The sequence below is a fragment of the Eurosta solidaginis genome, chromosome 5 (genome assembly GCF_040869045.1).
Source record: "Eurosta solidaginis isolate ZX-2024a chromosome 5, ASM4086904v1, whole genome shotgun sequence".
Taxonomy (NCBI): Eukaryota; Metazoa; Arthropoda; class Insecta; order Diptera; family Tephritidae; genus Eurosta; species Eurosta solidaginis.
Window position 1 is genome coordinate 109,790,362 of NC_090323.1, and position 23,543 is coordinate 109,813,904.

The window sequence follows — 23,543 nt, forward strand, 5'->3', positions numbered from 1 at the left end:
AACCCCTCTTCACAACATTGGTTACACCGATATTAGAGTATGGCTCAATAGTCTGGAATCCGCGTTTTCAAGTTCATACCGACGGTGCGAATCAATACAAAAATAGTTTTTACTATTTGCCTTAACGAATTTTCAATGGGACTCTTTATTTAATCTTCCACTTTACACTAAAGATTAAAACTTATCAATCTTCCAACTCTGGCTAGTCGAAGGGAAATTCTTGGCGTAATATTTATGACAAAACTACTGAATGAATCGATTTCAAGCCCATTTCTTCTGAATGCCGTGAACATTAGTTTTTCCTGTCGAATTACGAGACACTACAAACCACTTCTTTTAATACAATGTGGAACGAATTTCGAAATTAACGAATCTTTCCGGTGTTTGTACCAAGATTATAACTCTAACTCAAACACGTTTGATAGTAGCTGAGCGGTTTTAGATCTCGATAATAAAATTAATAAATAAAAAAGCAAAAATAATAATAATAATAATGAACAGGTTTAGCTTGTTGTGAGTGGACCACTTGAGGGCAGTTCGCAGATACAATTATTATTGTACGGCTGTGCAACACCATCAGTTCTGGGAGGGACCTCTCCGAACCGTTCGAAACTTAAAGAGCGAAACGAAACTTTCCTGCGATTTTTTTAATTTAGCAAAGCGCATTCTCGGCTTAGCAACCACGCTACTGTTGGCAGCCATAACATGGAAATAGTAAACAACTTCCTTTATTTGGGAATCAGCATTAATACTAACAACAACATCAGTTCTGAAACCAATCGAAGAATCACTCTTGCCAATAAATGTTACCTTGGGCTAAGTGGGCAATTAGGAAAGTTAATTCCTCTTTTGGCAAAGAAAAATCATGCTCTACAAGTCACTTATCGTGGCTCTAGGAATGTTCGAGAGAAAAGTTCTTCGAAAGTTGTTTGGACCTCTACGCTTTGGCGATGGCGTGTACCGAAGAAGATTTAATGATGAGCTGTACGAGCTTTACGCAGACATCAACATTTTCCATGGAATTATAACGCTGCTGCTACGCTGGCTAGACCATGTTATGAAAATGATTGATGTCGCTCCTGCTAAGAAAGTACTTTTATCGGAACCCGCCTTGGAAGTAGAGGAAGAGGGCGGTCCCCACTCCGACTAAATTCCCTTGGTGTCATAAGTGACTGACACGCCTTGTTGAACGGCCATAATCGTTTAAACGGTTAAGCGCTGAATAACTATGCACTATTTTATAAAACGACTACTCCAACCTCGAATTGCATCAAAACTGGAAATTGATTATAAGTTCAATGAGTATTCATTTTCTTATATACATTAAAAACTGTAATTATCTATCGATTTGGAACTTTTTACAAGTTTTGCAGAGATAAAACATCAGTTAATAACCAACAAAGGTACGAAAAATATCCAAAGGTACGGTTTTTTTTACCTGTAACTCACGATTTTGGAGGTGTCGGGGGAAAGTCTTGTATGCAGTCATTCTAATGGCATCTAAAAAAATGGCATCACTTTCCAGGTTGTTGTTGGTGTCACACAGCTATTGGTCCTAAAAAAAGCGGGTTAAGTTGCCATCAAAAAATTTGGTAAATTGATTAACCTTGTCATAAGGAATGAGACTTTTATATAAAAGAAGTTTAAAGTTATCTAAGGAAAATGTAACAGACAATGTCGATAGGAAGAGCATTCATATATCAATGCTATTTTACTTTTAAAGTGTATGTATGTATGTATATGAAAATAAGTTAATAAAAAATTTTGGAAATGAGCCGCCGACTTCTGGCCAAACGTTTTCTCACGTTGCGTAAGCCATAACATGACGACTAGTTAATGTATCGGGACAAAATTCGCTTCACATATTTTGCTTATAACCCTCAACAATTTTGCAAAAAAATTTATGAATTCGGATAAGGACTACGCCGACTTTTATATAAAATAGGTTTTTAATTACCGTAGACGAATATTACAAGGTTTGTGAAAAATAATTGTATATCAATGCAGTTTTATTTCTATGGTGTATTTATAACAAAAAATTAAAAAATAAGAAAATTTTGGAAATAGGCTTGGCGCCGCCCACTTCTTACGAAGCATTTTCTCACGTTTTGGAAGCCGTAACTCGAATACTAGTTGATGTTTCTTTACAAACTCCCTGCTTAAAAATGGACGAAATCGTAAAAGGACCATGCCCACTTTTAAGAAAAGGGGTTCAAAAGGACTGTAGACAAATATGATAGGCTATATTTTTGCGCAAAATAACTTTAAATCAATGCTATTTGCGTTTAAAATTTTTTGAAATATGCATGGCACCACTGTTTTTTCACCAAAACTAAAGGAATTTACCTGCTGTGAAAAAACTCGGTGCACTTTTTCCCTTATAAAGAACGATGTTTACAGTAAAACTGTGAAAAGTCGATTAATAAACAAGCTCACTTTCGATAATGCTTTGTGTCAAAGTTGAAGATAAATTCGCTAGAAGCTATCAGATGGGTATTTAATATTCGGTTATAACCGAACTTATACACTCTTACTAGCACTCAACGCGTTTATTCGGCTGTTGGGTAGTTTCCATGAGGAACTTGGGGTCTCCAAAGTCTCGGGAAAGTGAGGTTGACAACTGGGTTGTGTTTTTCATACGCCTTTTAGGCTGGCCTTAAAAGCATGAGCTTCGTCACTTACAATACTACCATAAAATTGAGTTAAGGCAGACTTTGATATGTATATACACTTCAGCCTGTTTTCATGATTATGATAACACCTTTATGTTATATTTCAGATAACGATGGACGAAATACGCAATGCAAATGTGATGCATACTTCTTCTGCCGCTAACGAATCTTTATCAACCATGTGTCCACTAACGAACTACGCACTCGATCCTAGACTTCTACTGTATGGGTACACGACGGAAACTATCCACATGCTTCTCGTACCTATGTTTAAAAACAAGTAATGTATCTATTTATTTAAAATAATTAAATTTATTATAGTCTTGAGCTGGAACTACAATTATTTGGAACTAGTATTTCTTTACTAAAATTTATTACAATAAGTAGGAGAATAAATTACCTTGTAGGAGTTTTGAGCACTTGCGTTAAAAAATATGTAAACAAACAAAAATTCAAAAATTACACTGTGTGGCACTAAAAAATATCTACGAAGTCATAAAATTTGTCTGTAGATTTTGACGATCTACGTATGACTGCATAGCAAATTTTTCCCGGACACCGGTTTTTCGCACATTTGGCTACAAACCGATTTGCATTTTCTCTCTGGATCATATAAGAAGATATTCAGACCTTTACACGGATATATAAATATATATATTTAGTAAAACTCGATATTTTAAAGTTACTAATATTTATTAAGTAAAGATTGTACTAAAAAACTAGCTTTACCAGGCGCACGTTGTAACGCCCCAGATCGAATGGATGTTGCGTTATTTTTTCTGTTTTGTTTGTTGATAATTTAATTTATTGTTCTGTAAATTGAATTGAATTTTGTACGCATATTTGGTGAAATTTTCTGTTAAAACATTTTATTCTTGTATCTTATTGTATCTTATTTTATATTATTGTATTGCTTTTACCGCTGATGATTGTTGCTTTGATTACATTCCGAAGAAACATGACTGGTGAGTTGATATATGCGCAGGCATTCCTTTTGGTTCTAAGGAGTATAGAAATTCATTTGGATAATTCACAATTTTATCTTCATCTGTAACTGTTTCGATCGATTTATATTTAGTCACTTCACCAGGAAATTGATTTTGAAAGCGATCATTGATTTTGTTAACATGATCATTTTTGGGAGCTAATATAGTTCTTTCGCATAGCCAAAAAACAAAAACATTTAAATGTAAAATTATTAATTCTGAAATATGGAAAACTTTCGTCTAGATCGAAGGAACCTCGAGCCAAAATTTGGTGATGATCGAAGTATAGCAAACACGTTTTCATAGGGAACACACACACAGAATTTTATTTTTATAGAAGATGTAGATAGACTGAAGCTAAACAATTTTTTTAACAGCGGCAGATTACTAAACGTCCAAAAGGCATAACAGCTAAACTCAACAATGCAGTCAAACTTTAGGTGTTAAAATAACTTAAGTTTGTAGGGCAGCCATAGTTTTTCCCCATTCCACATTTTACTGGAGGTTTTAGGACTTAACGTCACATAGCTCCTTACCAATTTTAATTACCCTACCATTACGACACCCCGATATATGCAGTATAATATATTCCATTTATATGGGAGGTGCCACGCCCCCTTTTCCCAATTCCATATTTTCTTGGTGGTGTTAAGGATTGACCTCAAATAACTCCTTACTGAATTTCAATGTTCTGGCATTTATACCTTCAAACTTATGCAGTACCAAAGATTCCATTTGAGTGGGAGGTTCCACGCCCCCTTTTTCCCAATTCCGCATTTTCTTGGTGGTATTAGGGATTGACCTCATATAACTCCTTACTGAATTTCAATGTTCTGGCATGTATACCTTCAAAGTTATGCAGTACCAAAGATTCCATTTGAATGGGAGGTTCCACGCCCCCTTTTTCCCAATTCCGCCTTTTCTTGGTGGTGTTAGGGATTGACCTCATATAACTCCTTATTGAATTTCAATGTTCTGGCATGTATACCTTCAAAGTTATGCATTACTAAAGATTCCATTTGTATGGGAGGTGCCACGCCCCCTTTCTCCAAATTCCGAATTTTCTTGGTGGTGTTAGGGATTGACCTTATATAACTCCTCATTGAATTTCAATGTTCTGGCATGTATACCTTCACAGGTATGCAGTACCAAAGATTCCATTTGAATGGGAGGTGCCACGCCCCTTTTATATATCGAAATTATTTTTAGCCTAAAACCTTCCCGTTGATCGAAGGAACCCATAACCAAAATTTGGTGATGATTGATGTGTGGGAAATACGTTTCCATAGCGAACACACACACACACAGAATTTGATTTTTATATATATATGGCTAAACCGATTTGGGATTTCAAAATCAAGTAACCATCATCTTTCCTTCCTGTAGCTTTCCTAAAAATTCCATGGCAATCTGTCGAGCCGTTCTCGAGTTATGGAGTGACAATCAAAATGTACACTTCTTTTTATATATAGATAGATTCAGATGAAAATAAAAGTTTCTGCTTTAAACACGCGTGCCGGTAATTCAATGGCCGAATCGAATAAGAAAACTTTACAAAAACAATGCAAAGAGTAATTAGCGAACAATGTAATGGCAAAATATCAAAACTAAGTGTAGGTAAACGCTAATGAAATTATTGCAATATTAAGTGTTGTAGAATGCAAGTTATGATACAAAATGTTTTGTTATTACAATTAAAATAATAGTATAATTGATAAATCAAAATTAAATGATGTGGGTACGCCACATTACTACCCTCTTAGATGCCAGGCCCAGTTGCGACGAAAGCCGTTTTCAGCCTATCGATCGTGATTTTGACATGTTTTCCGTTTTTTCCACAGTGTAATACTTTGAAGACCGACGTAGATCTTTATAGGGACCTTTGTACGTCGCGAGAGCGATGGTCGAATAGAGTCATCTCGAATAAAGAATTGCTCGCATGTTTCCAGCGGCCGATGTACAAAAAATTTTGGTGTCGAATGCCACGCTGCGTCTACAGGTTTTAGATCGTGCATTACCCGTCGAAGTGTAGCAAGCATCTCGTGTTCGCTGCTTACTGGCTTGCTCTCTACCCAGAACTCTGAAGGTAGCCGAAGTGTGGTTCCATAAACTAGCTCAGCGGGGCAAGCCATTAAGTCGTTTTTAAACGTTGACCGCAGTCCTAATAAAATTAAGGGCAGATATGCCGTCCAATGCTCGTGCTTATGGCATAGTATGGCCGCTTTAAGTGTACGGTGCCATCTCTCTACCATTCCAATTGCTTGAGGATGGTAAGGCATTGTGCGAAGATGATTCACTCCTAAGCGTTTCAGGAGTTCTTGAAAAGAGCGCCTTCGAACTGCCTGCCCAAATCCAACGTAATATTTTTAGGTACACCAAAGCGGGAAATCCATTCGCGTAGCAATGCCTTCGCTACTGTTGGTGCTGTGATGTCTAGGATGGGAATGGCGTCAGGCCATCTCGTAAATCTATCGATCACTGTAAGGCAATATCGGTTGCCATCACATAACGGGAATGGTCCGACGATGTCAATATGAAGATGAGAAAAACGCTGCTCTGGCGTTTTCACTTGCTGTTGTTTTGCTCTGTTGTGGCGAACAATCTTTCACCGTTGGCAGTGGATACAATTGGGGGCGAACTCTCTACTGTCGCGCTGAATGGGCGGCCAAACGAACCGTTCAGACATAAGGCGTGCAGTAGCTCTTGTGCCTGGATGTGACAATCCATGAATCGAACGCAAGACATTTAGCCTGAATTTCTTCGTAATGAATGGTCTCGCCATGTCGGTCAAAAAATCGTAATATATTGTTACGAATATTAGCAAAACTAAGGAGTGCTGCCAGCTCTAAGCCGATGCTAAGCAGTGACGTGAATGCACATCAATAATTCAATCATCATGTATCTACATAAACGAAACAATAACTGCGTCTACATATATGTGCCATGTACGTGTACGAGCAGCAGAGAGTCAATGCACAAATACATGCATATATCTGAGATACTCCTATAAGTATGCAATGAGAAAAACTATAAAATTGTGCAATTGTAGTTACAGCTCAGAAGTTTTAGAGCTACTGGACTAGTAGATTCTGGAAGCGTCTAGAAGATGCGAACGAGGAAACCAAAGAGTATAAAAGGCGACAGATGTAGAGGCGCTGTAATTCAGTTTGATTTGAGATTTCGATTAAGACGTTATCTAGCGAGCAAGAGTAGTATTATTTTGAATAGTAGAGTTTCATTTGAGCTATCAATCAGCTTGGTTATTAAGCAAGCTATTCGTTGCACAGTTTGAGTGTTATTGTGATGTACTTTAATAAAGGTCATTTTGCATTATTACATATTGGAGTTATTTATTCAACAGTTTAGTGATTCGAACTCAGCAGAAAAAGGGCAAATAAGAGGATTGCAAGTAAATTCGTTACAATTGGTGTCAGAAGAGGAATTGTTTAATAAATTCCGGAGGACAACAAGGACATGGCAAAGTTCAGTGAATTGAAGATCCAGCCCCTGGAGAAGGAGTTGGAGAGCCGTGGATTGAATACAAGCGGCGTTAAACTCGAACTTCAGGCACGGCTACGAGGGGCAATGGAAGCAGAAGGAATTGATATGGACGAGTATGTCTTTTATCCTGATGGGGACGAGACAACAACAAAAATTGAAGAGAAAAACGAAACATCGCAGACAGTTACGAGCACAGACTTGAACATGATATTGGCTGCAATAGCTGGTCAAACATCGACAGTAACATCAATGTCATCGCAAATATCATCCCAACTAGAATCACAGGAGGTACGCATTTCAGAAATGGCGTCGCAAGTAACATCACAATTGGAAGAACAGAAAACGTATATGTCATCACAGATGGAATCCCAAGAGACACGAATAACATCGAAGATGGAAGAACATAAGACGTATATGATATCCCAACTGGAATCGCAGGAAACTCGTATAACATCACAATTGGAAGAGCAGAAGACATATATGGCATCCCAGCTGGAATCACATGAGACACGTATTTCAGAAATGTCGACACAGATTACATCAAAGATGGAAACACAACTGAAAGAACAAGAGGCGCGTATATCATCAAAACTCGAAGCGCGTATGGACGAGAAAATAACGCAGTTTGAAGAAAAATTCGAGGCAGAGGTGGATGCGTTGAGAGGTCGTATACAGGAATTGCAACTTAATCGGCCGGCTGCTTCAGCGAGTAATACGAAGGTAAAAACTCCATCTTTTCACGGTTCTGTTCCTTTCCAGGTCTTCAAGCTACAGTTTGAGAAGACTGCAACAGTGAACAACTGGAATGCTGAAGATAAAGTTGTTCGTAGCTTTTAAAGGACCAGCTGCGGAAATCTTACAGACCATCCCAGAGTACGAGCGGAACAACTACTGTAACGAAGCTTTTCCTTGCCCCGGTGCTTCTTCAGTAACTGCTGGGGTATACTCGCCGTGTCCAAGGTTCGTTTACAATTTGTATTTCGGGGCACCTTGCAAATCGTTTTCGTATAAATTCACTTTATTGGTAAATTCCCTAAAACTATAATATAAAATGTATAAAATGTGTATCTATGATTCACTTAATTTCATTGCTTGCTTTATAATTCGTGATGGACTGGCGGTCCCTCGTGTCCCGTTAGGAACGTTCTGTTAGGGCGCCGTACTTGTCGCCGTCTAGGTATGTGTGAATGTGTCTCGGTGACGCCTTGCGTCGGCGTGTTCCTATTATGGTTAGTGGCAGTGCTAAGCCTGCTGCAGCCAGCGTCGTATGCCTGCGTATCTCTGCTGCGGCCAACGTCGTATGTACGCGTAGTTCTGCTGCTGCCAACGTCGTGCGTATTCGTGGCTCTACCAGCGTCGTATTTATGGGTGGCTCTGCTGCCAACGTCGTGTGTATGCGTGACTGCTGTGGCCAACGTCGTATATCTGCGTAGCTCTGCTGCGGCCAACGTCGTATGTAAGCGTGACTCTGCTGTGGCCAACGTCGTGTGTATGCGTAACTCTGCTGGCGCCGTGTGTTTGCGTGACTCTGCCGCCGAGGCAGGCCTTCGCTTAGCGGGGAGCGAGCGTAGTTTAGGGCGTTGTAGAGCGGTCAAAACCAGCTTACCCACAATCCTCAACCCACGGCTCTCTCCTATGACGGGAACTGTCTTGCGATGGTCAAAACCGATACGCCTTTCAGATGCCCTTCAATTGCTGCTCAGGTGACAGTCGCAACTTTGCGCCCCGTTAGGTGAGATCCGTTAGCCTCGGTACAGTCACGTTGTTGCGTTTCACCTCGACTCACTCCTACTGCGGTTGCCGACGTACTTCTGCCGCGGATGACCTTTGGCTGAGCGCGGGATCACGATGCTCTGGAGGGCGTTTGCTTGCGAGGGAGCAAGCGTGATCTAAAGCGTTGTAGAGCGGTCAAAACCTGCTTACCCACAATCTTCAGTCCACGACTTTCTCCTCTGAAACGCACTGGCTTGCAATGGTCAAAACCGATATGCCTTCCAGGGCGCTCCAATAGTAGCTCCGGTCGCAACCACAACCGCGTGCTGACTGACTCCTGTCTTCTCGTGTTGCCCGTTGTATAGCCAATGCTCTTGATGTTGCTAGCATAGTTCGTTGCGTTGCCATGGTTACGGTGTTGCTGTGGCGTGTTGCGGCAACCTGTTGCGCTAGTGATGTTTCTGACACTTGTTTGTGTCCCGTGTTGTGTTGGCAATGTTGCTAATCGTGTTTTTATGATGTTTCAGAGACTTGTTTGTGTCCCGTGTTGTCTGTAGTACTGCTCCTGTGTTATGGGGCGGTGGTTTTGTGTGGGCCAAATTAATGGATTATATTTGGTCCTCACACTACGAAACATTGATGAGCGCTTTAGAGAGACGTTATGGAAGCGAGCATAGGAAACAGGTATTCCAAATTGAGTTGCAAAACCGCCACCAAAGAGCGAATGAGACTTTGCAGGAGTTTGCCTCGGATGTTGAAAGGTTGGCACATTTGGCAAATGCGGACGCACCCGTGGAGTACACCGAGAGGGTAAAAATCCAGAGTTTTATAAATGGCATACGAGATGTGGAAACGAAGCGGGCTACATATGCGAATCCAAAACTAACATTTGCTGAAACGGTATCGCATGCTCTGATTCTGGAAATAGCGTCGCTTCTGTGTAAGCCAGTTTTCAAAGCACGCCGTGTGGAAGTAGAAAGGCCAGAGTGGGTAGACACAATTTTTGAAGCACTGAAGGGATCTCAACAGAAGAATGCCGGAGTTATTAAATGTTTCAAGTGCGGCAACCCAGGTCACATTGCACGTCATTGCGATCTTGGTCCTAATAGTTCCAACAATGTGGGTGGCCGTAAACGCAAAGCAGGCGGAAATGAGCAAGAGCGTGTCGGATGTAAAGAACGAAAACTTGCCCCGGCTATTGAATGTCCTGTGATATCTGTGTTGCAAATTGGTAGAAAATTGAGCAGTCTTACCATCAGAGGGAATGTGGATGGTAAAGAACGTATACTGACTGTAGATACGGGCGCATCTCATTCCTTGATCCGATCTGACTTGGTCAACAGGAGAATAAAACCGTTACCTGGAGCAAGGTTGCGTAGGTCACTGGGGAGTATAACCAAGTTCAGGGAGAAGTGATATGTGAAGTCTTGATTGGAAAGGTCACAGTTCTACACAAATTCGTTGTGGCGAAGATCGTTGAAGAAGTCATATTGGGAGTAGACTTCTTGGTTGACCATGACATCAAGATCGATATGCAGAGAAGGGTGGTGCGTTATGAGAACCAGGATATACCACTTAACTTCAGTTTGCGGAAAGGATTCAGTAGTAATCGAGTACTGGTGGAGAAGACTAGACAAAAACCACCGAAGTCAAGGGCAAAGGTTAATAGGTCGAATGGGCCAAATAAAGCAAAACCAAAAGTACCTGCGAGAGAAACACTGGCATTGACAAAACCTAAAAGATGCAGGAAAACGAAGCAACGAATTTCCGAGAAAGAATTCGAGGGTAGTTTCAAGCCGGAGCGCACTACTATTGTGAAATGTGGGAACGATACTGATTATGCGAAGCAAATCCGTCCAGCGCAAGCTCTAGGAAGTAGTTCATCGGCCAAACAACAGAGTGTGAAGGAACGAACCAGGGTATTGAGTGGTACGATGAAACACAGGTACCATGAGAACAATAATTCGAAAAGTTTCTTGGCGGGAGATTTGGTACTGTTATACAACCCTCATCGGCGGAAAGGTGTTCCATCCAAATTTCGGTGCAGTTGGGAAGGCCGGTACAAGGTTGTGAAGAGGATCAGTGATACCATCTACCGCATACAAAGCATTGAGAAACCACGGAGTAGAAGAGTGGTACATTTGGCGATGCTAGCAGCGTTTAGATCGAGAGATTTGTCTGATCGGGACGATCAGACTTAGGTGGAGGACAGTGTTACGAATATTAGCAAAACTAAGGGGTGCTGCCAGCTCTAAGCCGATGCTAAGTAGTGACGTGAATGCACATCAATAATTCAATCATCATGTATCTACATAAACGAAACAATAACTGCGTCTACATATATGTACCATGTACGTGTACGAGCACCAGAGAGTCAATGCACAAATACATGCATATATCTGAGATACTCCTATAAGTATGCAATGAGAAAAACTATAAAATTGTGCAATTATAGTTACAGCTGAGAAGTTTGAGAGCTACTGGGCTAGTAGATTCTGGAAGCGACTAGAAGATGCGAACGAGGAAACGAAAGAGTATAAAAGGCGACAGATGTAGAGGCGCTGTAATTCAGTTTGATTTGAGATTTCGATTAAGACGCTATCTAGCGAGCAAGAGTAGTATTATTTTGAATAGTAGAGTTTCATTTGAGCTACCAATCAGTTTGGTTATTAAGCAAGCTATTCGTTGCACAGTTTGAGTGTTATTTTGAAGTACTTTAATAAAGGCCATTTTGCAGTATTACATATTGGAATTATTTATTCAACAATTTAGTGATTCGAACTCAGCAGAAAAAGGGCAAATAAGAGGATTGCAAGTAAATTCGTTACAATATTTTTTTCGAACTAAACGGGATACTAAACTGCTTTAGCTTGAGTGAATGAGTTTTTGCACCTGACAGCATTGAAAGAAGTTCATCATCTGTTTCTTGGTCCGTAGATAATTGGTTATAGTCAATGGGCTTGTAATCGATTAAATCTATGCGCGACATCAAATCGGCAACTGCATTGTTTTATCCCTTAACGTGACGAATGTCTGTAGTTATTTGTGAGATGAAATCAAGCTGCCTAACTTGACGATCAGATGCCTTCTCGGGGCGCTGATGAAATGCATACACTAACGGTTTATGGTCGGTATAAATGTGGCACTCTCTGCCTTCCACCATGTACCGAAAATGACGAAGGGACAAATACAACGCTGCAAGCTCGCGGTCATACGTGCTATACCGAAAATTTTCTATCCGAGCGGTTGTATGTGGCCGCCCACTACCTGATTCAATACAGCTCCTGCGGCGAAATTTGAAGCGTCTACCCATAATGATAATGCGGCGTTAGGGACAGGATGAGCAAGCATTACACAATTCGCCAGTTGCTGTTTGCATGCTTTGAAGTTGCGAGAAGCTTCTTCGGTCCACAATAGTATTGTAGAGTCGTTACGTTTGTTTGCACCTATCATGTCGAACAGAGGATCTTGTATTTCCATTGCCCGTGGAAGGAAACGCCGGTAGAAGTTTAGCATTGCAAGAAATCGCTTTAACTCTTTCGCTACGGTTTGTCTTTTGAAATTTAATAGAGTCTCTACGCGACTTTTCAGTGGCCGTATGCCATCCTTGGTAATAAAGTGCCCCAAAAACTCAAGCGTTGAAACGCCAAGCTCCGATTTGGCTACGTTGATTGTGAGATTATGCTCGCGCAGTCCTTTAAATACCTGTTTCAAATGGTCGCGGTGTTCGTCGGACGATTTGGAAGCAACACAAACATGAAAACAAAGTTGAGGCCACGAAATACTTCATTTATTATGCGTTGAAATGTTTGAGCTGCATTTCGCAGGCCGAATGTCATCTTTGTAAACTCGTATAAGCCAAAGGGCGTGGTTATCGCCGTTTTGCAGATATCATCAGGGTGTACAGTAGGCCGGGTCGATTTGTGGGGAGGCAAAAAAATCGCCCATTGCTCTGTGAAAATAATATTCTAGGTTCAAAATAAGAAACTTTACCGAAGGAACCATACTTCTAAAACGAATTCTGATGTCCCCCCATTTGGGTCGTAGGGGCAAATTTTGAAAAATCCCACTTTGAAATGCCTATGTTTTTTTCTTTTTGGAGTTTATTTTTCTCTTTAGAAATTTATTTAGTCAGAACATATGTAAATGAAAAAATGAATTTAACTTAGTAATAGAAAGGGAATTAAAAAAAATTATTAGAAATTAGCGTTTTTACAACCCCCTTTTAAAACCAAGGCATCACTGTGATGCATTTGGATGTCGTAAACATAGTTGTGTGGGTTTTTTATTCAACCGTTTTAAAAAATGAAGGTATCACTGTGACACAATTGCAGATCGTAAAATTGGTAGCGTTGTTTTTTTAAGCCCCCACAAGACACAGCAGGTAGAATTGAAATTGCCCCAACCCAAAAGTTCGACCCAAATATGTATGGTTCCTTCGGCAAAGTTTGTTATTTTGATCCCTAGAATACGATTTTCACAGAGCAATTTTTAAATCGACCCGCCCTAGTGTACAGGTACCTGATGAAATACCTTTTGTAGGTGTATTTTCAAAAAAATTGTATTACCTGTTAATACATTTGCGAAGTCCTGTAGAAACGGGAGAGGGTATCGGTCCGGTATCGTTTGTGCATTTAGCAAACGATAATCGCCGCAAGGTCTCCATGTGCCATCAGCTTTTCGCACCATATGGAGTGGACTAGCCCAACTACTGCTTGACGGACTGCAGATTCAAAAGGGAGTCGAATTCAGCGCGCGCAGCTGCTAGTTTTTCGGGTGATAGTCGTCGTGGGCGTGAAAAAACTGGCTGACCTTTCGTTATAATTCTATGTACTACAGATGAATTTGTAGACGCACCCATTGGACATGGCCGAGTTATGTCCACAAATTCTTGCAAAACATCGGCATGATTCCATGTTATCTGTTTTAACACTCAACGTAAGCGTTCTGTAAACTTCGCATATTGATTTTAACTCGGTCTTACTGTGTCTTAAGCAACCACCCTTTAAGTCGACTAATATGCCATAGTTACTCAAAAAATCGGCACCAATAATGGCATTTAATTTTAAAAGGGCCCCACCATAAACTTCAATGGGTGAGCCACTGGCAGCAAACAATTTCAATTCGGTGGTGTTGATTCTAGCTGTCTTCGTATTTGGCGGTATCATTGACACATCAGCGCCTGTATCAATAAGAAATTCAATTTTGGATAATGGGTCAAAAATACGAAGCCGGTAGTTGTTGGCGATTCCAGGTTGTTTTCCGGGACCTGAAAACGCTGCAGCTGAGCAACCTCATTGATTTGTCGGCTTTTTTATCGAAAGTGCATGGTTGACGGCACTTCGTTGCTTTGTCTGAAAATGTTCGGTGGTACCAACAAAAGTTTTCTGAAGAGCCCTGTTGATCGTTGAGTCGCACTTTTTTCGTTCGTGAAGTCGATCGTGAACGATGGCGACGATCCTTCAAGCTTAAATGCTTTTCAACATTTCGAGCTAACTCAGAAATTTCACTTTTGAGGTTAGAAATGTCTGTATGCGTGGACACAGCATCCACGTGACCGCTTTGCCAACCAGTGGACTCTACAATTGAGTCGCCAATTTTAGTTTTTTCGTCGAGTGGCACTTTTGCAGCATTTACAGCTGCTTGCACATACGGTGGGAGGCGCGCTACGCACAAGACGTGCAACAAACTGTCGTTTAGAGTGGTTCCGGCAACACGTCTCATTTCACTAAACAGCTCACTAGGCTTGCGGTCACCAAGTGGCATGTCTTTCAGAACCTTTTGCATTCGACGTTGCTGGCTATCTGCAAAAGTGGTCTATCCAATTTGCGTCGTGCTCCTCTTGATTTTTCCCTACAAATTGGCCGGACGGGACCTACATGTTTTATGCCGACTCCGAATGGCATCTGCAAGGAAGATGAGTTTTCACTGAGAGCTTTTCATGGCAGAAATACAATCGGAGCGCTTGCCAGACACTGCCGAGGGGCGACCCCGCTTAGAAAAATTTTCTTCTAATTGAAAAATCTTATTTCTAAAATTTTGATGTTGCTTTGCCCGGGAGTTGAACCCAGGGCATACGGTGTGATAGGCGGAGCACGCTACCATCACACCACGGTGGCCGTCATAACCTTTTATTTTATGTACTTAAATTTCTCAACTGCAGGCGCTGCTTCGATTGTTCGGTTGAACGCAAGTAATTTGCTAGGTGGCAGGCTCGCTAACACGATATGGAATTTTCTGGTATCAGAATACACGAGTGATGCATGAAACCAGAACTCCAGGGCGTAGAAGTAGGCTTCGATGTTTTCTTCATTCATGTGCGGCAAGGGAATACGTGGCACTGTGCTGAAATTTTCGGTAAGATTGTTATTATCCCCACCGCTGCCACCAACTTGCATGCTATCGTTTAATGGCATGATGAGGGAAATATCCAAATGAGGAATTGCCGGCGGTTTCCAAGTGCACCTAATTAGTGAGGTTACGTAGCTCCGCTACACTAAGGCCGTCGCTGGCACTCAAGTAAAAATGCGATATTCGTACAAAGATTGCAGGAAAAAGAACTCACCAACGTGCGGGGTCACCAATTTAGTAAAACTCGATATTTTAAAGTTACTAATATTTATTGAATAAAGATTGTACTGAAAAATTCAGATGGAAACAATAGTTTCTGCTTTAAACACGCGTGCCGGTAATTCGATGGCCGAATCGAATAAGAAAAATTTACAAAAACAATGCAAAGAGTAATTAGCGAACAATGTAATGGCAAAATGTCAAAACTAAGTGTAGGTAAACGCTAATGAAATTATCGCAGTATTAAGTGTTGTAGAATGCAAGTTATGATAAAAAATGTTTTGTTATTACAATTCAAATAATAGTATAATTGATAAATCAAAATTAAATGATGTGGGTACGCCACATATATATATACTAGCAGACCCGGCAGGCGTTGTTCTGCCCTAAATTTGGCCTACCTGCATACATTTTAAAAAGTTTTTTTCCGTCTAACTCTGCCCTCCCTCTTCACTTTCTCCTAATCCTTTTATTCACTCCTCCCTCCGTCTTTTTCGCTTCATCTATCTCCATCTTCGTCTCATTCTATCTCTCTCTCAGTCTATCTCTTTTGTTCCAGTCCCAGTCCCAGTCCCACTCCGAGTCTCAGTCCCAGTCCGCCTCTGGTCGGAAAAAAGGATCGTAAACACTAATATAGGCAAATGTATACATATACCAAATTTCCGGCAAATCGAATAGGACGTATGTAAATAGGTATGTGGGGCTTCGCATGCATATTTATCAGTTTTGCCAGGTTGATGCGACTAAATCGAATATCACCATGAAAATTAATTTAGAGCCCTCAGCAAAAGCTTTCATTTGATATCCGTACTACCCACACATTCTAGGGGTATCGGGGTCCACGTTTTGGCCTATATCTCGAGACCCTAGTCACCCAGCGGTATAATATATTACTCTGTACTAAAGCACTCATCAACAGCTTTCATTTGATATCCATATTGTATAAACACTGTCTAGGCATTCACGGCCCCTCGTTTTGGCTTATATCTCGAGACCAAGGGTATGACAAATACAAAATCGACTGACGCATCTCTTCAAACACCGGCGACAAACTAACACACATTTTAGCCTTTCTTTATATATATATATATTTTTATTTTTCACACTTCACTATAATATTAAAACGAAATGCAGATATGGAACAACTAAAGACTCTCCTGAATTAAAAAAAAATATCTTAGTACTTAGTGTAATGAATCATTCACGAAAGGCATTTTCCCAGAAAATTGGAAAGAATCCAGAGTTGTTCCAATAGAGAAAGTAAAGAACAGATCTTCGACCAATTAACATATTGATAATGGAAAGTAGAATCATTGAAACAATTTTAAATGAGCAACTGGTGCAATATTTTGAAAGAAATGAGTTATTCTCCGGATATCAATCTGGGTTCAGAAAAAAATATAGCCGTGAAACACTCATAAATTGAGTGATTAGCAGATGGAAAACACATGTTGATAGAAAAAAAACAATAGCAGCAGTATTTCTCGATTTTCAAAGAGCGTTTGAAACTTTGGATAGAGGAATATTAATAAAAAAACTGCAACAAAACGGAATATCCGGGCCGGAGCTTCAATGGTTTGAAAGCTATTTGACTGGCAGATATCAACGGACTAAGGTGGGAAAATGTGTATCCGACACTATTTCGGTGAACCTTGGTGTGCCACAAGGCTCTACATTAGGTGCATTATTATTTATAATTTACGTTAACGATATCGAAAAAGTCTTGCAGAATTCAAATGTATGTTTGTTCGCTGATGATACGTTATTATATATATCAGCTAATTCGGCCACCGTGGTGTGATGGTAGCGTGCTCCGCCTATCACACCGTATGCCCTGGGTTCAACTCCCGGGCAAAGCAACATCAAAATTTTAAAAATAAGATTTTTCAATTAGAAGAAAATTTTTCTAAGCGGGGTCGCCCCTCGGCAGTGTCTGGCAAGCGCTCCGATTGTATTTCTGCCATGAAAAGCTCTCAGTGAAAACTCATCTGCCTTGCAGAAGCCGTTCGGAGTCGGCATAAAACATGTAGGTCCCGTCCGGAAGAGAAGCTCGGCCTTAGATCTCTTCGGAGCTTATCGCGCCTTACATTTATTTATTTTTTTAATTCAGGTGATGAGTGTATTGATAAACTTAATGCAGATATTATCAGAGACGAAAGTTATTTAAAAATTAATAAACTAAAACTTAATGTAAAGAAGACAAAATGGATGATGGTCAATGGTAGATCCAACAAAAATATTTCTATAAATTGTGAATATATAGAGAGAGTAGACCAAATTAAGTATCTAGCAGTTATTATTGGAGATAAACTTAAGTTTAATCTGTATATAGATTATTTTTGCTAAAAAAATAGCTAAAAAGATTAATTTCGTTAAAAGAATACGGAAACAAGTTTCAACTATGTGCAATATATGCAATAAATATTTACAACACGATCGTTAAACCACATTTTGAATATTGTTTCATGTCAAGTATAGATAGAATGCAAAAACTCCAAAATAAAGCTATGAGATCTATTCTTAAATGTAGTGTAATGACATCGATTTCAACGCTTCTTAAAACGTTGAAATGGATGTCTGTAAATCAGCGTGTTATGTTTAACACGTTATGCGTTAAAATTAAATATAATATTTTGCCAAGATATTTAACGTCCGAGTTATGCCATGTAGCACCATATGTACAACCATATCCCCTTAGGAACAATGTTGATTTTAGAAGACCACCTCTAATGTCAAGTGCGGCACAAAATAGTTTGTTTTATAAAGGAACTAGCTTATTTAATTCATTGCCGATGGAAATAAAGTCTGAATCTAATATGTATATATTTAAGAGAAAAGTGATTGAATTTGTTAAAGTTAATTATGATTAAGATTTGAAATGTAATTATGAATTACTATATTTAATTTATTTTTTAAAAAGTAGCTAAATTGCTAAATAAATAAACTCGACTACTACTACTTCTAAATCACGGGCCCCCTCAGAAACCCCGGGTCCGGGGGTAATCCCCCGAAAGTAGTATGTAAAAGCCCCGTCGCATAAGCAGTTTTTTATATAGATGCGTTTAACGCAATCTTATGCAAAATGAGCAGATTGCACGTATTTTTATGAAGAACGGCAGATCGAGCGGCACTGGCGCCATCTGATATGAACAACATTTGTTGCAAGCAAAGCATTAGAAGAAGAATTTGACATTTGCTTTGGCTAAGTATTTGAAAGTATTTTTCCCGCTCGTTAGTACTTTTCTAACATTTAATAGTTAAAAACTGCAATTTAACAAATGAATACGACACAAAATATGTATGTAAGTAAGTATTTTTTTGTTTAGTGAGAATGTTTATAGCAGTGCTTCGCGAAATTTTTTATGTGAATGGGTAAGGCGAAATAACTAAACTTCTGAACTATATTCCAAGTTTCAAGCTTGTAGCTTATCGGGAAGTTACTTAAATTTCAATTACAAAATTCGTGCCAGCCATCCAACCAGCCAGCGTGTCAAGTCAACCTAAATAAAACCGTTTAAAAATATTTTGTATTACTTGGCATTGTTGTGTCTGTAAAAATTATTCTGGTACATACATACCTTATTAACATTGCTTCGATGTTAAGTTCTTTAAAATGAAATTATAAGTACAAAGGTAATACATAAGAAATAAGTTAAAACATCAAAACAAACTACGATAAACTACAAAACTACTTTCTGCTTCATTTAGCTTCGATTTTCTCGTTCACTTGACGTTCGAATTATGCTGCTTTTCGTGTCTTCTTCCTCCACTTGTTTACGCTTGGCTTTGCATACGAAGACATTTTATACAAACTCAAACATTGTTTGCTCTCGCATTCTCCTTGCAGTTTGCTGATTATTTCGGTCGCTCACTTCATACAAACTTTGGCGCATCGTTACGATAGACTTTGTATACAGCGTGACAGATTGACGACGCCGTCGTCATTTTGACGATTTTCAATTAGAATGACGCTTGGACGATTTTTTAAAGAAAAATGACGATTTAAGCCTGCCTTCTATGTAAGATTTATTTTAAATATTCAAACACCAAGAAATAGATCCAATAATGTTGATCCATCTAAACACTACAGTAATAAATATTGAAGTAATCAACTTAGCTCGTGAAAACGGAGTGGTGATGATATTATTGCCTCCGCATTCCACTCGTAAAATGCAACCGCTAGACAGAGCATTCATGAGCCCACTCAAGACTTATTACAGTAACGAATTAAAGCGTTTTATGAGAGAAACTGGACGAAAAGTTACTAAATTCGATTTAGTTGGTCTCTTTTCCAAAGCGTATTATAAGTTTCAGACTGGGCAGGTTGCAGTGAGCGGTTTCAGATGTACTAGTATATACCCATTCGATCGAAATATTTTTACTGATGGAGACTATATTGCTGCAAATGATATCCATGAGCACGTAACTGCCGAAAACTCTGAATTTTCCGAGCAAAATAACGCAACTTCGGAGACTAGACGTACTATTACTTCACCGACATCTAATACAAATCGAGTGACTTCTCCAGAACCTGTGGCATTAACCAGATTTTACCATTGCCAAAGATTAGAAAGCCAGATGCTACCGGAAGAGGAGGAAGAATCAGTTGTAAGAAAGCATTCGAAAGATCCGGGAAAAAGTGAAGCCAAAAACTAAAAAAGGAAAGGAACCTTCAAAAAGCCAGCAGCGAAAGCTAGAAAAGCTGAATGTGAAGAATTAACCGTGACTCCGAAGCAAACGTCGTCTACGCAGCAAGGGGATTTTGTTGAAATGTCTCCAGACGGAGCAATTTGCTCCTTTTGCGAAAGGCTATGGAAGGACGAAAGAAATATATCAGAATGACGTGCCTATTTACAGTTCGATACGGTTTGGGCTCATAACGTCTGCATTCCCAAAAAAAAAAAACATGCAATTTTCATTTCGGGTCTTGCACAAATTGAAGTTTTTAAGCAATTTTGATATTTCCAATAACTTATTCATTTTTAATATCAACGAGCAAAGGAGGCATTTTATATTATCTTTTGAGAAGCTATTTATCTTTTATTAATAAAATTGGTAAATTTTAAAATAAGTTATTTAATATTTTCTTTAGTAAAACTGATCTGGTTATTATTCGGGTTAAATGGTATATTATACCAAATTAGCCTACGTTGGTGTACTACATTACCACATTATATTTTTGGGGAATTGGCATTTCGGGCCCGAATTTCGTGTTGTAAATTGTAAACTGTTGGTGGTATACAACTTTGGTTAAAGTACGCTTTAGATGATATTTCACAAAACAAAATGTGACAAAAAAGAAGTTAATTGGACTTTTGGTTTGGCCAAAATTGCACAAAAACTAAACGCTATACCATAAATGCCACAGTTCCTCTATTTTGAATACATTTCTAAGGTTCCTCCAGAAGTTTTTTTTTTGGAAAAATACTTATACTATACTAAGAGCTGACTCTACATACGCTTTTTCTAATTTATGTACATTCGTTGCAGATCTAATGTGCTTGCCACACTCTTCAGCAAATGTATTTTTTCTAAAATAAATTTAAACAAAACAAAAATCCGAAACCGTCTGGAAACTGATACATTGAAAGGAATATTGCTAGCCCAAGATTATTTAAAATTGAATAACTTTTCCTGTCATAATATTAAACCGCCAATAAATATGCTAAAAAAATTAACGCGAAATGTATAACTAAGAAACTAAAATGATATAGGAGGTTCGATTCGAGCTCAAAAAAAACAAAAAATTTGTATTGTTAAAATGACTGAAAACAAGTACCTTTTGTATGTAATACAACTTTTATTTTTTTGACGTTTTTGTTATTTATAAAATAAAACGAAATGAATTGAAGACGATTTTATATGTTCTATGTGGCAACAAAAAATAACAATCAAAGACAATTTTCAGAAAAGCTCATATTATTGAATGAAATCCGGCGATTTCATTGTGGTTTCCGACGAATACAATCGTACGTCCCCTGATAATAACCCAACTTCTTCCTAACTCAACTTTGGTTGTTATTGGTGGTTGCCATAGATATGACGATTTTTTGGGCGGCGTTTGACGACTTGGATAAAATATATATGGCAACGCTGTTTGCATATGCGCGCTTTGCTTTTGCTTTTCGTTTTTATTTGAAGAAGATGTTTTGGTTTTACACTCTTTGCTTTTGAAATTGGCGTTCCAAGGAGCGATCAAACTCAAATATTCTCTTTACTTCATAACTTTTCGTGTCTATTTTTCTTCGTATGATTTTAGTACACACATTTTCTACAATTTTGAAATTAACGTTTCAATGAGCGAATACACATTCGAACACTGTCTTTGTGCAATTTTGTTTTCTTCGAATTTTTGCTTTTTGCATAGACACGCCATAACTTGTATTTTTTCCAAATAAGTTTTCAATGTTCAATCTTTAATACTTTTAACATTTTTTACATGTTTTCGATATGCACACATTTTCCTTGGCAATTCAATACGTTTTTTACAGTTTACATTTTCATATTGGTACATATTTCACTGCACTTTTTGTCTCAGTGTCAAACTATCGGTCAGTGTCAAACTATTGTGGAACTCAGTGGAACCTACGTGGAACATGCGTTTGACACTGAACGAAGTGTCAAAATTACCGGTGTTGCTGCCATGGAAAGCTACGCAGGGAAGTAAAAAAAAAGAAGCGGAATATCAGATATGGGTTGCTGTGATGGTAAATTTTTTTGAACGAATTTAGTATGAAAATGTAGTGCACCTATATGGGTCATACAGAAAATTACATAAAAGTCTTGAATTGGGGTATCTGAGGACACTTAGTTATTCGAGCATTAAGAATACAAATACGGGTGCTAAGTTTTTCTACCCGTTCAAAAGTTCTCCGCGAAAACAGTTTGAAACCGAGGTCGACTGCAATAACCCGTCCAAAAATGTGGAAAGAGAAATGAAAATACGCGTTTTGTCCTATTATCAATAGTCCAAAGGCGAAAAAGTATTCGAATTATTGGAAGCGAGGCAAAAACGCGTCTATTAATCACCCCTATTCTGCATTTCGATTACGTTCCCGTTCTACACTCCGCTTTAATCGAAGTTGGGTATTCTGAATTACGACGGAATCGTAACTAGAAGAGGAAGAGCAAATGATTTTTCGAAATCAGCTGTTTGTACGGAATGTGTGAACATTGTAACAAAATAAATTAAAGAAAATTTGTAAAAAAACACTGAAAAACGTTTATATTTTATTATCCACGCCATTTTGTAGAAAAAAAAGCAATAGAATATATTGCCGCAATGTGATATTTTTTTGAGTGAAGTACTTTCATAATTGTATGTGTGTTTTTGTCGTTCTTTTGACCAATTCCCTGCCGTGTTCACCAAGTTTTGTTAAAACGGATTCCTGCACGAATATAGTTGACATTTTCTGAATTTTATGAATGCTAATTTCATTGCAATGGCCTATAGTACTTTATGAAGATTTATTTATTCTTTCCGCAAGGATTGTTTACGTTTTCGCTTCACCTTCCTCTACTCCTGCAGCTTGCTTTGGCATATAACTGGACCCAACGAACAGACACAAATTATAGCTGTCTATTATACTGGAATCAATAGCCGCGGCATTATTTGTGGAGTTGGAAAGCAACGCATACCAAAATGACCAGGCGAGAATGGAAAGGCAAATATTGCGAGATTTGTGTAATCCATTTGAGATGAGTGACGAATTGTAAGAAATTGAACTTAAAAGTGGTAAAGTTTAATGACTTATTTTCTTATTTAGGTTCAAAAAAAACTTTCGACTTTATTTCGATACTTTTGTGGGGCAAATACGTCCAAGGACTTCGACATCGACATGTTGTTTTTGACCTGGAAACATATAAAAACAGTCATCATCAAGCCTTTTACGTTTCTTAACAAGTTTTGCTCACATTTTTGTTAAAATTCTGTTATAAATTAATAAAAAAATAAAAAGAAAATATTTTTTCGCCAAAAAATTTGCAACTTAGAAAAACGGAACCACGATCGAAATGCAGAATACACAAAATCGAACGATTCGAAGTTGGATCGAAAGAGATTGGAACACAGAATACCAAAATTGCCAAATCGAAAAAATTC

At 38.7% G+C, this 23,543-nt stretch overlaps 1 protein-coding gene across 5 annotated transcripts in view; it reads left to right on the plus strand.

Moving 5' to 3' along the window:
- LOC137233476 (uncharacterized) overlaps positions 1 to 23,543 on the plus strand; it is an 807,788-nt gene that overhangs the window by 449,987 nt on the left and 334,258 nt on the right. For all 5 annotated transcript variants that reach the window (XM_067756516.1, XM_067756517.1, XM_067756518.1 and 2 more), the window contains exon 5: positions 2,780 to 2,952. In XM_067756516.1, coding sequence (XP_067612617.1) covers positions 2,780 to 2,952 — 173 coding nt within the window. The remainder of the gene's footprint in view (positions 1 to 2,779; positions 2,953 to 23,543) is intronic.